Source organism: Hypomesus transpacificus, chromosome 17 (genome assembly GCF_021917145.1).
Source record: "Hypomesus transpacificus isolate Combined female chromosome 17, fHypTra1, whole genome shotgun sequence".
Lineage (NCBI taxonomy): Eukaryota > Metazoa > Chordata > Actinopteri > Osmeriformes > Osmeridae > Hypomesus > Hypomesus transpacificus.
Genome location: NC_061076.1, coordinates 15,036,611 through 15,054,060, shown reverse-complemented (window position 1 = coordinate 15,054,060; position 17,450 = coordinate 15,036,611). Strand labels below are relative to the sequence as shown.

The window sequence follows — 17,450 nt, the reverse complement described above, 5'->3', positions numbered from 1 at the left end:
GATCCTATTCCGTCTCGGGTAAACTTGACAAATGACTGACGGCTGGAATTCCGTACATCTTTAGGTGTTATAGCTGCCCTATGTGAGTTTAATAAGCCAAAACAAATTACATTTATTATTATTATTATCCAAGTTTGATTCAAGATTCAAAAAGCTTTATTGTCTAAAATTGTTGCCATGTTAGAAAATGTTCTTTGGATTTCTAGAACATTTCAACAAAACGCATGTCATTTTGCTCAAGCTACATTCGACATAAATGTCATATTTTTGTTGTGTCTATCCTTCTAGTCTGTGTAACTCAAAGATACTCCCACCAACATCCTCCACATGTTATCAGAACTACATGCCCCAGGCTAATTGGCTAGTTCCTTTCAATCCCCGCAAACGCCAACAAGATCATCTCAGGTTCCGGTTATTGCGCAAGTCTGACATCTTTCCCCACAGCTGGCCACACAGCAATTCTCGCACCTACGCAAAAGAAAAGAGATCAGAATATATCAGGTTCTGTAGCACCCTCCGAAGACATTTTCTCCCCTAGGACAGAATCATTATGGCCTCTTATGACTCAAGCACATTTGCAGAATGACAGGTGAATGATATCTGAATGACTCAATATAAAATGAGTGAGGTGTGGAAATTGTGCTTTCACAGTTCTCAAGTTTGCTCCACGTAAGTTTGCTCTGCAACTTCCCTTCCAGGTAACAGTGAAGACAACTCACAACAGACATGCACAATGTTCTCAACCAAAGTTACTAGCCTATTATCTGTAAGACGTTTAGACTCTGACCATGTTTAATAAACTTAATGTAGGCTGACACTTATGACAACATACTATCATATCATCAAATGTTTTTAACAGACGGTGGAACTTCACAGTGAGCTCAAATGTAGGCGACAATGTTTTCTGTCTGTCCGTGTGTGTGTGTGTGTCTATAAAGTATGAGCATTCTTCTTCTGCAGAGATGAGCAGGACCCTAAAAGGAGTTTGTAGTCATCAATCACACTTTGTCTCACAGCCTTGGAGGGTGGACTTGGTGGGCACAGAGGGTGCTTAGCTGACTGCTGTGGCTGTCTGGTGTGCGTGGAGGAAAAAAAGTGATTGGAGACTCATGCGTGTGTGGAACAGAGGTGTGTGTGTGTGAGAGAGAGGTGTGGTCGAGGTAGAGTTATGACCGTGTGGGCACATCGCGTGCGTGGCAGTGTCCTATGGCTTCCTGCTCCCATCGGGGGAAGGTCACGAACGCTGCCCTGTGTGACTGTGACTGATGAGGACTGGGGCAGAAAGCTGTGGTCGGCAGTCTGCAGGAGGACACCAGGAAACCGCTCGGCGCTGCACATTCACATTTACGTCACGGTTACGTGACGCGAAATATCCGCAATTGTCTTCCTGTCGGAGAATTCTGTCATCCACCACGCTGGTTCATGATAACGTTGGAATCGTGTTAACAGTCGAATGTGCTGCCTGCTTCAGCAGACGTTTTTGTTTGGGTTTTGGAGAAGTGATCCTACTAAAACAACTTTTGAAGAAAAACTCGCAATTTAAGCATCATTTGGTGAGGAATACACCTTAGTTGATTAAGACACGTTCCTCTTAGTATTAATTATTGAAGCAGATGATGGTCATATCACTTTTATGCAGCACGACCCTCGCTCTATAAATGACACACCTGCTCACCGTATTCTTTAATGAGTCCCTGAAAATTATTATTCAAATGACATGGGAGTTCTGACGATGTTTTGATATATTAATTGGCCACTCCCTCCTCTTGAATGAAAGACATTTGGCTGTGGTTTAATCTAATCGAAAACCTTTTACAAAATACTTATTAATGTCAATGTTGTTTTATTGTTAATAGGTAAACGTGAACTAGCATTGGATGGCATAAGATTAGTGTATCCACAGAAAGGTTAGTACCTCATTAAAATGTTTATGTAACTGAAAACTCAATTTTTCTTTGTCTCTCTCTCTTTCACTCTCTCTCCCTCTCCCTATCCGTCTCTCCCTATCCGTCTCTCTCTCTCTCTCCCCCTCTCTCTCCCCCCCCCCCTCTCTCTCTCTCTCTCTCTCTCTCTCTCTCTCTCCCTCTATCCCTCTATCCCTCTCTTTCAGGTGAAGAAGTTGACCAAGTATCTGGATCCTAATGCACACGGACGGATCAACTTCAAAGACTTCTGCCATGGAGTTTTCGCCATCAAAGGTACAAATAGAGAGAGAGAGAAGTGAAGTGAGTCTCTCTCCTCTCCTCTGTCCCCTCCTCGTCATCCCTCTCTCCACTCTGTTCAAAGGGGTTCCTCACAGCAGTGTGAAGAGCCTGCTGGATATGTACTGGAGGTTGATATGAATATGTATGACTAGCGCACAATTCAAGCCTGCATTCAAAACCCACACCCTACTACGTGACCAGCTATACCGCGTGTGTTTGTGTGTTTGAGGTGTCAAAGCACCGATTTCAACTAAAGATGCTATCAGTCAAAAAACAAACAAGAACACACACACACACACAATCAGCATTCAGCCTGGCTGCCTCCCCCACCCCACCCCCCATATGCTCCCCCCCCCCCCCCCCCCCCCCCACACACACTCTTTTAATAATGCTATTCCCAGAGTGTGTGTTTCTCCTCTGAGATAGCTAAGCTTCCCCCGTCAGCAGAATCCAAAGCAACAACCTAACATGGGAACACCAGAGGCAAAACAACAGGCAGGCCAGGCCTTGGCAGCATGGGACTACACTGGGTTTGTGTGGGTGTGTGTGTGCCCTTTGTGTGGGATGTGCACATGCGTGTGTGTGTGTGTTGGAGGAGTTTATGTTTTACTTGTATTCATGCATGTGTGTGCGCGTGTGTTTTGGTTTGTGTGGGTTCGCGTGTGTTTGTGCGCTAATCTCTTTCACGCTTCCAGTGGACGTTTGGGAGTGTCGCTCTCTCCTGGTGTATAAATAGTTTGTTTATTGAAGCAGAGAGACAAGATGTCTCATTCTGCTCTCTCTGAAAGAGGAGACAAGCCCAGATCCAGACACCAGATCTACCTACTGAAGTAGATGAGGGTGAGGGTGAGGGTGAGGGTGAGGGTGAGGGTGAGGTTGAGGTTGAGGGTGAGGGTGAGGGTGAGGGGTGAGGATGGGAAAAAAGGACGTAGGTGAGGGTATAAATAAAGTTGAGGATGACGATGAGGGTAAGAATGATGATGACGATCAACATCACGCTCAAACACGGAATATTTCTGTTGTGAAGTTCACGCCTTTTATTTCACAGTCTCTAACTAGACCAACGTACACAGATCTGACAAGACAAGTTAAACACGGAAAGATATCACGCTGCATTTTAAACATACAACAGTAAAAAAACACCTTCTGGTAGCGAAAACGAGATCAAGTTTGGAGTTCTGTTGGTTTAAGAAAGATTCTTCTGGAGTCTCTAAAACTGACCTAAATCTTGGTTTCCTGGTTGTAGCTGTTAGTGTGCCAGTGCCCTTGCCCAGTCTGTAGTCACAGTGCCAGCCTGATGCCCTGCTACAGCTGGCACCCCCGATTCCTCGCCAGCTCACCAGCCTGAAGCAGGGGCGCTGCCCGCTCCATGAACATGTGCCACTCCAACGTGCGAGTGTGTGTGCGAGTGTGTGTGTGTGTGTGCCAACCCGGGCGTTGAGCCCAGGGGAACCTGGTGCCATCGCTCGTTCCCCTGTTTTTAATGACTTGTGTGATTAGTGTGTGTGTGTGTGTGTGCGTGTGTGTGTTTAATGAGCCTAAGAGTGGAGCAAAGGAAGCTCACCCATCCACCACTAACAAGTGATGGCTTCACCCTCCATCCACCTGGAGAGGGAGGAGGAGACATGGCCGAGGAGACAGCCGACAGAACGCGCACAGAGCAGCGCGGGAACAGAGGTGGCTGTTAAAAGACCCCTGTCGGCTCTAGAAGAAGTGTCTCGTGCTGGAGCGCTGGGTGCATTGTCAGGGACTGTCAGCTTACTAATGGGGACATCAGGAGCCCACAAAGCATGGCCCCCCCCCTTCTGTGTTTCTGTATGTTGCTACGGAGACTCGGATAAGCGGCCCTGAGCTCGGGGCCATGCATCAATGTGTCAGGAGGTGGAAAGGGGGAAGAAGGAGAGGAGATGCAAATGAAAGGGGGAGAGGAGAGGCCACCAGGCCACCGAGGGAAGAGGTGTCCTGGTTGTTGCTCATCTCGCTTTCGCTCGTTCGCCCCGCTTAATCTTGTTGCCTCTGTTCTTCCTCCCTCTCCCGTCCCTTCTCGCTCGCTCTCTCCCCTCTCTTTCTCTCTTGTCCCCTATGTCTCTCTCCCTCTCTCTTTTCCTCTGTTTCTCTTTTCCTCTCTCTCTGTCTCCCCCTTGTCCTCTCTCCCCCTCTCTCTCTCTCTCTCTCTCTCTCTCTCTCTCTCTCTCTCTCTCCCTCTCTCTCCCCCCCCCTCCCTGTGTTTCTCCCAGGATGCGAGGAGATCCTGAAGACAGCTCTCGGCCCATGCAGTGTGCCCTCCCCAGCCCTATGAGACAGACAATGCTACATCTACCAGGTAAGAACTCTCCAAGTACAGCAGCTACTCTAGTGTTATACTAGGAAAATACCTTACTGAAGGACCCTATAGGGCCCAAATAAAGGAACCTATCCTAGAAAAGTACCACATTCTCAGGTTTTTGTATTGAGGATCATGGTCCCAGATGCAGTAGACCAATAGGAGACTGCTACTGGGACGTGACCTAATACCCATCTGGGAACACCTAATTGTTTCTCAACTACGCCATCTCTCTCTCTCTCTCTCTCTCTCTCTCCTCTCTCTCTCTCCTCTCTCTCTCCTCTCTCGCTCTTACTCCCCCTCCCCTCCCTCTCTTTCTCTCTTGTCCTACCCTTCTTCCTCTCCTCCTTGTCTCTCTCCGACCTCTCTTTCTCCTCCCAATCTCTCTCCTTGTCTTTCTATCTTTCTCTCTCTCTCTCTCTCTCTCTCTCTCTCTCTCTCTCCTCTCTCTCTCTCTCTCCCTCTCTCTCCTCTCTCTCTCTCTCTCCTCTCTCTCTCTCTCTCTCTCTCTCTCTCTCTCTCTCTCTCTCTCTCTCTCTCTCCCTCCCCCTCTCTCTGTATGCTGTTGATCTCTTGGATCCATGATGGCTTTGTTCTTTCTCTTGTCTCTCGCTCTCATTATGTCTCGTGTTCAGTCACGTTGTCCTCGTCGGGCGAACCAGGAACAGTTAACGGGGGCTTGTGTGTGTGTATTTGTTTGTGACTGCCCGTGTGTGCCTGACTGTGTGTGTGCGCGGCAGTGTTTGTCTGTGTTTCATCCAATCTGTTCACTGACCCTCACAGATTGGTAGGGTGCTCACATTTTGTTTTGGCCTTCACTTTTGTTTTCTGCAGTCTGGTTCAAAGTCTTTGTTTCCATGAGAACCACATCCCTTCCACCGACCAGCGTCTGTCTGGTTTACATGTGTGTGTGTCTGTCTGGTGTACATGTGTGTGTGTCTGTCTGGTGTACATGTGTGTGTCTGTCTGGTGTACATGTGTGTGTGTCTGTCTGGTGTACATGTGTGTGTGTCTGTCTGGTGTACATGTGTGTGTCAGGTATGCATGTGTGCGCGCGTGCGACAGTTAGTTTTTGTATTGTGCTGCCGTCTCATCTTATTGCCAATGTCCTGCTTCTCCTGCTAACTGGCCTTGCCTCAGGTCACCCTGCCTTGCAGTGTGTGTGTGTGTGTGTGTAAGCACGCATGTGTGTGTGTGTCTGAAGTCTCCCCCGCCCGGTAGTGGTAAATGCATTGGAAAATACAATTTGTTTCCTTCCAACCTGTCGATATATCATCGTGCTGTTGTGAATTAAAGTTTTCCTGGCGTCCAGACAGCTCCTGGCCCCTGGCCCCCCTATTGGAGAGCGCTGCTGAGGGGGGGGGGGGTGGAGGGGGTGGGGGGGGTGGGGGTGGCCTGGGTCCAGCAGAACATCCGTCAGCAGCACAACAATCCACCTTGTGTCAGAGCCCGACGGTTCGCAACCAGAGGAGGGTGTCTGTGCTGCGTCGTAGTGAGGTTGAGTGTCATGTTGTTGTGGGTGGTGGAAGGGTGGAAGTGGTGGAGGGAGTTTAGGGAGGAGGAGAGGAGAGAGAGGGCATAGATGAGGAGGAGGATAGGGGAAAGGGGGTCGGGCGGAAGAGGGCAGGGGGGAGCGAGGAAGATGAGGGAAGCAGAGAGAGACAGTTCCTCTCCTTGTAGAATGACCTTGAGTCACGACACAAAAGCACTCTCTCTCTCTCTCTCTCTCTCTCTCTCTCTCGCTCTCTCTCTCTCTCTCTCTCTCTCTCTCTCTCTCTCTCATACACACATACTCTAATGGGAGTCGTATCTTTAGTTCCTATTCGAGTTAATTGCAGGTTTTTCTAGAAATACATGACTTGGGGAGCTGTTCAGAAAAAGATTCACATTGTAGTAGTTTGACTTACCAATCAATGCCTGTGAATGAATAGTATATATTTATTGACGCTCGTTTCTGTTTATCTGTGTAAACAGTTGAATTATAGGAACTGAGTTACAGCTGTAGCAGAGTGTGTACACTGGAGGACCGTGTGTGTGTGTGTCTGTGTTGTGAGTGATGGACAGTGTGTGTGCATTGTTGACATTTGCGTGTCTATACACATTTGATTGTGTTTTGTGTAAGTGTAGATTTGTTGTGTTTGTGTGTGTGTGTGTGTGTGTGTGTGTGTGTGTGTGTGTGTGTGTGTGTGTGTGTGGGTACATAATTCCCCTAGTCAGCAGACTGTGATTGGTTTGGGCAGTGGGTCTGTCAGTATTTCAGCTGGACTGACGCAGAGCATTAGCGGTCCTGCGAGGATGAGGAGTCTGTCGAGCCTCCACACGCTCATAACCTTTACTGGGCTCATGAAACTTAATGTGATGCCACCGTGCGCGAGCCCTTGAACATGATGGAGAGTCCTGCAGTGTTGTAGATGTTTCACCAGAGGGCGCCGTTTGACCGGAAAACGCACACTCGACTGGAAGCCTTGCTAGCGGAGGCCGCGTGGATATGAAATCTCCGCTAGCTGACTCAGGAAAGGTTGTGTGTACATCCTGGCTTGGCGTAAGCTTTTAGTCACCCTCATTGCGTTTGTGCGGATGGGTCGTTCAAAGACGAATTCGGGACGAAAACTGTGCGAGCAGACACACACACACACACACACACTTCAGTAGCTGTGATGTGGTGCTTTCTGTTGACCTTTCTCACTGCCATGACTCATAACACTCATCAGTGTGATGACGAGTGCTGAGGAGGGACCTCTGTCTGGCACTGCTGATGTCCTTCACACACACACACACACACACGCACACCGGACACACACACACGCACACACACGCACACACACGCACACACACGCACACACACACACAAACGCACACACACACGCACAGTAAATACACTACACACATCACACCTACTGACTTGCATCTCCTATAACACGCACACACAGGCACGCGTGCACTGGAAGGAACGTCTCCAAGTGCTGCACACACATGGACACACTCCAGATAGGGGCGTGTGCAGCAGGTCCATTACCTGTACTGTACTAAGCCTTCGGTGAATTAATCGAGTCTGAACATCCGCTCGTGGATCCAGTCTGACTCACCTGCGTTGGTTGTGTGTGTGTGTGTGTATGTGTGTGGGGGAGAGAGAGAGAACACCTAATGAGGTAATAGGATTTGAGGATTGTGCAGTCTCCACCTTAAGATGTTCCGTACTAAGGACACGCCCTCTCTGGCTGGCTGAACTCTGTGTGTGTGTGTGTTTCAATATGAGACAGGTATGGGTCTTCGTTTCCGAGGCGTGCAGTAAGACTACAAATGATTTCTTATTGTCACTTTCTGCACTCGCGTCACTTCATTAGACCATGGATTGTTTTCGCGTTGGAGTCTCTCCTAACAGTCTCAGTGGCGCAAGTAAAACATATATTCCCAAGAGGGACTGATTCAGTCGCAGTTACACCGAAACGCCACAGGACGCAGCGACTCGCCTTCAACTGAACGTTCCGTCGCTCCGACGAACCAAAGAGGAAGACGGACAGGTGGTCGGTGGGGCCGATTTGTTTTAACGTTTGTTCTCTTCTTCAGTGCTTCAGAATCCTGCTGTGGATGTGAGTAAGATCCAGTTTGACCCCAACATTAATCTTGCTGATAGAGAAGAATCTCCAGAACCTCAATTTCAGTAACAAAAAAAGCGTGTTTGGCGAGATATTTGGTGTTTGGGTCTTTGTCTTGGAGCACTCTTGATGAAATTGGACAGTTTTAGAATGTAAACAACAAACTGTTGCAATATTGCATGACTGTCGGACCGATCTTTCATTGATGGCCAGGGAAGTTTGTAGCGTGTGGGTAAATATCACCTTGTTGGTGAACCTACTGGTGGAGATTGTGTATGTGTGTAAGGGTGACAGGCAAATCAATTTCTCCACCCTATGTTTTTGTGTCTTGCCTTTGTGTGGGCTGTTTAAATACGTTTAAACAAAAACTGTGTTTGAACATGAACATCTTTCTTCTTCTCCCCTCACCCTCTCCCTCTTTACCCCTCTCTCCTCTCTCCCTCTCTCTCCCTCCATCTCTCTTTTGTTCGGAAGCCTTTCAAGTCTCCATCCTGCTCTGAGACTGCCGACATGTATATGAATTTGTGTTTGTGGGGTTTAAAGTAGGTGTGTAGTACCCTCCCCCCCCCCCCACACACACACACACACACACACCTTGTGGTGATGAGCACAACAAGCTTGCGCTGGAGCAGCATGACCTGTCTCTAAAGCAACAAAGACAGCGTGTGTGTCTGTTTAATTTCGATTCACCATTTGAACACAAAGTGCCTACGTTTCCGTGTTCAGTTGCTAAAAATGTGGTGTGCGGGTGCCCCCCCCCCCTCCCCAGAGTGTAAGTGCTGCAGAGCTGAAGGCTGAACCTCTATCGATTTATCCACTGCCAAGTTCTTCTCCAGCCCTCCCCCAAAATTATTCCGCCTCCCTCTCCCTTTCTTTCTCTCTCTCCCTCTCTCTTTCTCTCTTTCTCTCCCTCACTCTTTCTTGCTCTCCTTCTTTCTCTCTCCCTTTCCCTCGCTCGCTTTCCATCCTTCCCCCGTCCTCTCTCTCTCTCTCTGCCTCTCTCTCTCTTTCTCTCTCTCTGCCTCTCTCTCTCTCTGCCTCTCTCTCTCTCCCTCTCCCTCCCTTTATCATAGACACCTTCCCCTCATTTGTAGTCAATAGCATCCACTCCTCCGTCCTCCTCCTGAAGTCAAAATGGAAACAGTGTTTTATTAGTCAGCCATTGGCTGGACAGGAAGTTAGATGGTTGGTTATCCCAGGCAGAAGCTAAGCCGTCATTGTGTCTGTGTACACAAGGTCATACGTACAGTACCGTGCCCTTGGTTATGAGCAAAGATGCAAACCTTCTCCTAGTATTTTCTTATAACATTTAAATCATGGTGTTAAAGAGAGATTCTCTGTTTAACGTGGGTCTTTTTTTGGGCCATGTTTATTAACATCCACCCGGGTCAGCATGACATGAAAAGTATAAGACATCGAGGCGCATTGGTTTTGCGCTGGCAAGTCGAATCGAGGGCATTCAAGTATTTGTAAATAGTATTTGACCCAAGTCTGAGGTCCCCAGTCATATTAGTGGTCAGGCTGACCACCAGGCATGTCTCATCAGCCCAGACGGCCGTTAGACGGTTGGATGGGATGACTGGCTGTCTGTGTCGGGGTGATTAGATTACTGTCTTCCACAGGAATAACTCCCTCGCTGTGTGGGTTAGGGGCATGGGACTAACGGATATTTTGTCGCTCTTTCCTGATCTCTCTCTCTCTCTCTGTCTTGTGGCTACTTTTGCGCACACACGCACACGTACACACACACAGAACTGTGACTCAATCGGGACAGTTTGAAATGCTGAACGGAGAGATGGAGGGAGTGTGTGTTTGTGTATGTGAGAGAGACAGAGGGAGACAGAGGCACAGATAAAGGGAGAGAAAGAGAGAGAGAGAGATTAGCGGATGTTGCAATGCCTTGCATTCTCGCTGATGTCACTGCTGGGGGCTGGCCTAGCCGAACAGTTGCTTAGCAACAACCAGGAGAGAGAAAGAATGAGGGAGCGAGAGTGGAAAGAGGTTGGCGTATCCATCAGGGGGTGTGGCTTTACCCCGGCAACAGTTGCCGTAGCCCAACGCGTCGGTGTGTGTGTTCAAATTTGAACGGGTGGGCTGCAGCGAGGGGGTCTGTGTGTGCTGGTAACGTCTGTGCGTGTGAGCGCCTGTGTGTGTGTGTGTCATGCCATCGGGAACATTTCAGCTCCAGCTCTTTGGATTTGACTGAAAGGACCTCAGTGGAGTCGAACTGCCTGCTTGTGTGCTTTTGGTTCTCCTTCCCTGTTTGGGTCTGGGGAAGCCTCCGGTGCTTGGACTGAACTGCTGTGTGTTGAGGCTGTTTTTAAGGCGTGTGCCTGCACTCGGGTGTGTGGATTACCCTGTTGGGACTACAGCACGCGCGCGTGTGTGAATGTAAGGCTGTGTCGGCTGGTTAGATGGCGGTGGCGGTGAACTCAGGCTTGGAAGGCTCTTTCTGGGGGGCTGGAGAAGACAGTTCCCCTACACTAACCTGCACGGTAAGGTGTGTGTGTGTGTGTGTGTTTGAGTGTGTGTGTGTGTGAGTGTGTGTGAGTGAGTGAAGTTGGAAATGGACATGGGTAGACTGTGACTGTGTGAATGAGCATTTGTGTCTGTGTGTGTGTGAATTAGTTGGAAAAGGACATGGTGTGTGTGTGTGTGTGTGTGTGTGTGTGTGCGCGTGGTGTGCATGCGAGCAGACAGAACGCTGCAGCAGGCAAGCCACAACCATTGTTCCAACTCTACTGCAAAGATGTTACTCGTCTTCGGGATGAGTTAAGGTGTGTGTTCACACACACACACACACACACCTTAGCACATCACTCTATCCTTTGTCTCACACAGAGTTCTCTCCTTCGTAACCTCCTTCGTTTTATTTTTTGTCTGCTCTGTGTGTGTGTGTGTTGTGCATGTAAGTGCATGCACATTTACTAAAGACATGTTCTTCCGTACAGTGTGTGTGTGTGTGTGTGTGTGTGTGTGTGTGAGTGTGTGTGTGTGTGTCCGCTCCCTATGTGCCCAGGCCCCTTGGGGAGGTTGATGGAGAACTTTCCATTCTCTCAGTAGCAGCATCACCGTCTGTACTGTAGCACAGGGCGGGGAACGTAACCACGGATACGCATCCCTCTGGCATCTGCTGCCTTATACAGGACTACACTGTGCAATACTCCTCTGTACACTAACGGTACTTATCCTTTCGCCCTAGTCTGGATGTTCGAGGGTGTGTACATTATCCAGTGTGGCATGTGTGCACAGTATACCATGTCAGTATGTGTGTGTACAGTATTCAGTGTGATATGTGTATAAGGTAGTGTGTTTGGGTGTGCAGTATAATGTGGATGTGTCTTCACATCGTCGTGTGTGTGTGTGTGTGTCTGGCCTGTCCCATTCACAGTGTTCCTCACCTGTGAGTGAATGCTCTAGAACGCGCTAACTCCATTAGCCTCTTGCTACAACCGGCCTGACAGGCACTAATCCACTTGAAGCTAAAGAGGTTTCTTCATTCACATGCCAAGTAATGTGTGTGTCTGTGTGTGTGTGTGTGTGTGGAGGGGGGGGGGGTACATGGGTTGCAGCTTGAGGGGTCTTGTTTGAATATAGCTAACAGGGGGCAGTGTGTGTGTGTGTGTGTGTGTGTGTGTGTGTGTGTGTGTGTGTGCACGCTCAGGCTCTGGAGAAGGATTGGGTTGACGGAGTTAGACGGCCACCCGTGGTGAGCACCATGCGTGTCTGTCTGTGTGTGTGTGTGTGTGGGGTGTGTGTGTGTGTGTGTGGTGTGTTACAACATTATATCAAAGGTCAAGCAGGACAAGGAGCTATTAGCATTCCTTCTCTGTCTCTCCCTCTCACCCCTCCCATCTTGCTTTCTCTCCCCCTCTCCCTCTCTCACCCCCTCCCATCTACCTTTCTCTCTCCCTCTCTCAACCCCTCCCATCTCACTTTCTCTCTCCCTCTCTCACCCCCTCCCATCTCCCTTTCTCTCCCCCTCCTCCTCTCCTTAACCCCCCCCCAACCCCACCTCTGCCTATCCCCTCCTCTCTTCTCTTTTCTCACTTTCCTTTTTTGCGGTTGAATGTGGGCCTATGATGGTGGGGGGGGGGGAGGGGGGGGGGTCAACCTGCGGTGTCATGCTACATCAGCATCTGACACGATCAAGAGAGAGATGTGTGTGTGTGTGTGTGTGTGTTGTGCCTGAGAGCAGAGATGTTCATACCAGCACTGGTGACAGTTTGATCCAGTGATCACTCACTCACTCACACACACACACACACCCGACTCCACCCAGAGTCCTTTGTTGTCCTCCTTGCGTGCTCGCTCTCGCTCTCCCATCCCTCTCACCGTCGCCCAGACTAAAACACGTCTATAATTTATGGCGGGGAGTGAAAGCTTTGAGTCGCTTCTTTGGCGAGGGACGTTTCTTGAATCAGAATGTTACACCCCCACCCCGAAACAAAGACAAGAGACACACACACACTGTGGTTTTAAATGTAACAGGTGTTTTTGGAAAGTGTTTCTTAATTTATCTTGGATATGAAAGGAACAAAGACTGCCAACAAACTTTCCACTGTGCGTGCGTCTGTCTGTCTAGTGAGTCTGGGCATGTGTATATATTATTTAGGTTACACACGCACGCACACACACACACACACAGTACAGGGGTAGCAGACATATCTAGGTCAGACCACTTTCCTCCTGAGTCTCCCCTCAGTCTGTACCTTCACCCCTAGTCTGATATCTCCACACAGTTACCTCCCCTACATAAAAACACCAGTGTTTCTAGAACGCCACATCGTACCTCGTTGGTGGGGTTGAAGGACAGGACAGCATTGCAGTGGACTGTGTGTGTGTTTATGGGGCTGCACCCTTCCTCCCTTGGGGGGGGTTGTGTGTTTGTGTGTCCTCGGTAGTGGCTGCAGGGATGGCTCTCTGTGTCACTGACTAATAAAGATAATGCAGCACACCATCCTTTCCCCCCTCCTCCCTTTCTATCTCTCCTACCAAACACCCTCTCCTCCCCCCTCTCTCTCTCTTTCTTTCCAGGCACCCTCTCCTCCCCGCTGTCTCTCTCTTTCCTCCCAAACCCCCTCTCCTCCCCCCTCTCTCTCTTTCCTCCCAAACACCCTCTCCTCCCCCCTCTCTCTCTCTTTCCTCCCATACCCCCTCTCCTCCCCCTTCTCTCTCCCCCTCCCCCCTCAGCTCATCGAGGTGTGAATGAGGCTGCGAGGTGGTGTACGTCTGGATATGAATATCTAATAGTCAGCTCTTCGACCCGGGGAGAGAGAACATTTGAGGAGAAGGAGAGAGACATGGATGACGACAGGTTAAGGTAGACTCTAGGAAGTAAAACCAAATGATAGGGGATTGTGATAAAGACAGAAAACACGAGCGAGAGAACATTTTACCACGTTATCCCTCACAGCCTGCCTCCATCTCTGCCAGGAAGAAAAAGTAACCGGGGCGGAAATATGAGGGAGAGAAATTATGGGATGGAGAACATGTGAGGGTGCGAGAAAATGAGAGAGAGAGAGAACTACCCAGACAGTCGTGTGGCATGCGGACGTGACCAGCATCATCTTCAGCCTGGGCTTTTTTCTCTGCACGCCGCCGCATTCGTCCCAACACACACCCCACACCGCACACTAACACACACGCTCCGCGTCCAATCACCAGGCGCGTTAAGACACTTCCTCTAAAGTTGTGAGAGGAATGGATTTCGAGTGGAAAGCAGTGGAGAGGATTTGGGTGGAATGTGTGTGTGTGTGTGTTAGGATGCTCTAACTGTACCCCAGGGAGTGGGAGAGGCCAGTTTACAGTAGCCTCACACTCATCACACCATCAGTCCCAAACATATGCATGGGTTTGGTACCCATAAAGAGTGTGTGAGGGTGTGTGTGTGAGGGTGTTATGGTGTTGTTAGCCCTTCAGACAGCCGTGAAGAAGAGTAACTGCAGATGTTAAATCAGAGATTGAATGAAGCTGCTATAAATTTCCTTCTGAGGGAAGAAAATGGGAGAGGGAGAGAGAGAGAGAGAGGGGGGGGGGGGGGGGGGAGGGAGGAGGGAGAGGGAAGAAGGGAAAGGGGGGGAAACTGGGAGAGGGGGGGGGGGTGAGGCAGGAGAAAGGGAGGGAGAGACTAAATCGGTAAGAAGATGGTCTATATTATAAAAGGGAAATGTCTAGAATTGGTCCAAATCTACCTGGCAACTGTACTCCCCCTTCCCCTTCTGTCCAACGCACTACGCCACCCGAAATACCTATTTTACACAGAATAAATGATACAGCTGACGCTCATTTACTCTGCTCAGCATAGATGTTTGTGTCTCACAGCAGTACACCTATTTATACCAAATATTGTGAGAAGTGGAAGATCCAAAATACGGTGTGTCGAGGTCAAAGTCTCTTTCCTTGGGAACGAGGTCACGTTTTGGTCGAATGCTGGTTGGAGTTCGGGTGAAGGATGGTCCGTAGTGATCATCAACGGCGGACTTAACGTGACGTGTGTGTGTGTGTGTGCGCAGCACGGTGAAGCCAGAAGGGGCCCTCCTCCCGTCATCATGTGCACGCGGCCCTACCCAGACTGCTCCGTGTTCCGGGCGAGCGGCAGAGATGCCGAGTGCGACATGGACAGCGCCGCGGAGAACGGCGCGGGCTCGGACTCCTCGGACGGCGGCCGTGGCGACAGGTAACGGGGAGAGCCCGCCGACTCTGTCTGGTTAGAGCAGTGCTTCTCAGCCCTGGTCCTCTGACGGCCCCCTGCCCTGCAGGTTCTAGATGTTTCCCTCTCCCAACGCACCTGATTCAAATGAAGGGGTCGTTATCAGACTCAGAACAGGCCTGGTCATGACCCATTCCTTTGAGTCAGGGGTGTTGGAAGAGGGAAACATCTAGAACCTGCAGGGCAGGGGGGTCCCCGAGGACCAGGGCTGAGAACCACACGCGCTGGATGGGTTTGACTCTTAGTAGTGATTTGCTAAACTCTGTCTCTGTTATTTAACTGGGTGCAGTCCGGGCCAGCTGATTGGCTCAGCCTCTGCGTCCGTCATCTCGGGGGAGGAGCAGTTTGAGGACTACGGCGAGGGGGAGGACGTGGACTTCACTCCCAGCAGCCCCTGCCCCGACGATGACACGCGCACCAATGGCTTCTCGGATCTGGGCTCCTCCCTGCCTTCCAGGTTGTCACACACACACACCACACACACACATTTAAATCATTATAAATGATTAAAAAAATGACGTGTGGAGGTAAAAATAGGTCTGGGTTCCAGACCTGTTAATTTCCAAAGATGTTTTGTAATGTGTGTGTGTGTGTGTTTGTTAAGTGCGGGCCAGACCCCTCAGAAGATGCGTCACCTGTACAACACTGAGCTGTTGGACATCTACTGCTCCCAGTGCTGCAAGAAGGTCAACCTGCTCAACGACCTGGAGGCCAGGCTCAAGAACCTGAAAGCCAACAGGTAACACACACACACACATGCAGGCACACGCACAAACACACACACACACACACATGCAGACACGCACACACACACACACACACATGCAGACACGCACACAAGATTCACTTGAACTCGCACGTTAACGCTTACTCAAGCGCATGCATCGTATTTCCTTGGTTCTTGCTCGCTTTCCCATTCCTACTCACACACACACACACTTCAAAGCCTGCCACAGAGAAGAGGGAGAGGAGATTCAGCGTATCATTCAGCAGACATGGACTCCTAGTTAAGCTCGTTCTTATGTGTGACGATACCTTGTCATATCAAAGACCAGATTAGGACACACAACTCTGATGGAAGCTAGCTATGATATCTTCGGGCCTTTAGAAAACACGCGCGCGCACACATTTTGTTAATATAGGATTTATTTTTCCAGAAAATCCCCTCTTCTCCCCTCTTGTACCGGTCCCAGAACCCTTATCAAGGGAAGAGACTGCTGGTTACCATAGCAACTGTATCCCAGTTTGGTAGGGGGGGGGCTGGGGAAAGTTGATGTGTGTGTGTGTTTTAATGTGTGTTTATGAGAAAACAGATCCTGGTGCATGGAAAACTTAATTTTAAGGATTGCACGACAGTACACTCTGAAAATGGGTCGCTCTATGAGAATAGTCATTAGAGAATATTAGAAATATCATATTTTTTAATGCCAGAGAAAAGGTATGCACTACTGAAAATTATTTTGCTTTTAGGTACCTCATATAAACATGTATAGCAGTAGAAGAACCCTCTCAAGACGTGGCTCCAGACAGAACCTTGAGGGTGTTTACACAAATGACAGTCTAGACACAGTCTGCTGCTTTATTTACTCAGAATAAAAGTTGTCTTTAGAGTGTATATACCGTAAATATATAATGGTATATAATATAATATAATCACTGTATATACAGTGTACACGCCAGCAGGAAGTCCTTGTCCTCAGTGGAACAGGCAGGACTCGTGGACTCATAGAGATGACATGTGAGACACCCGGGTCCACTGGTTGGCAGGTTTCAGTCCATGTTAGCGGAGGGGTGTGTGTTGGGTAACGCACACGTGCGTCCTCTCGCCCTCTCTCGCTCTCTTTCTCTCTCTCTCTCTCTCTCTCTGTCTGTCTGTCTCGCGCTCGCTCTCGCGTTCGCTCTCTCTCTCATTGTGCGTGATGTAACACAGTAAGGGGTTTAAGTGTGTGTGATGTAAAACCAGGTCATGCTAACAGGCCTGCCACTATATAATTGGAGTCAAGGACAGGACAGGTGTTCTATTAATAACACAGATCTTCCTGCCACCTCCCCCTCCCCACCTCCCCCTCCCCACCTCCCCCTCCCCACCTCCTCCTCTTCTCTTTCTGATTACCCGGATAATCCTTCCATGCCACCAATACAACCTGAGTCTGACCCTGATCTCCTTTCCTGTAGCGCGCACACACACACACACACATACACACACACCTTACCCTGACCAAGACTAGCTTGTCCTTACATCAAGCCCCGCTACCCTGAATACTTAACCCAGTGTACTTTAGGACCCCGAGTTGTTCCTGGTCAAAGGAGGTGATGAGGAAAACGTCCTCATTCAGAAGCAGCCAGTTAAGTCGTGACAAGGTGACAAGTGGATATCAGACGTTTTACTTCATGTTCATGCTGGTATTTTCTCTTTCCTTTCAGCCCCAACAGGAAGATCTCCAGCACGGCCTTTGGACGGTAGGTCCTGTCTGTTTGGTCTGTGAGCATCAAGCTCCTAGCTTGGTGGTTTGGCTGTGTGTCCGCTGAGAGACTCGGCTTTTCATTCTATCCTGTTCCCTCTCCTCTTTTCCCACACCCTTTTCCTTGTCGCCTTATATTCTTTCCTTCTCCCC

The 17,450-nt window shown here is 49.4% G+C and overlaps 1 protein-coding gene across 2 annotated transcripts in view; it reads left to right on the top strand.

Annotated features, from left to right (window-relative positions):
• Positions 1 to 17,450, top strand: part of rab11fip4a (RAB11 family interacting protein 4 (class II) a) — a 31,418-nt gene that overhangs the window by 7,819 nt on the left and 6,149 nt on the right. The window contains exons 2-7 of one of the 2 annotated variants that reach the window (XM_047037957.1): positions 2,111 to 2,198; positions 4,442 to 4,527; positions 14,639 to 14,802; positions 15,125 to 15,292; positions 15,440 to 15,574; positions 17,260 to 17,295. In XM_047037957.1, the coding sequence (XP_046893913.1) occupies positions 14,675 to 14,802; positions 15,125 to 15,292; positions 15,440 to 15,574; positions 17,260 to 17,295 (467 nt within the window). In that variant the 5' untranslated portion in view covers positions 2,111 to 2,198; positions 4,442 to 4,527; positions 14,639 to 14,674. Of the gene's footprint in view, positions 1 to 2,110; positions 2,199 to 4,441; positions 4,528 to 10,217; positions 10,619 to 14,638; positions 14,803 to 15,124; positions 15,293 to 15,439; positions 15,575 to 17,259; positions 17,296 to 17,450 lie in introns of those variants that run through there. The other variant, XM_047037955.1, reaches the window with a different exon arrangement.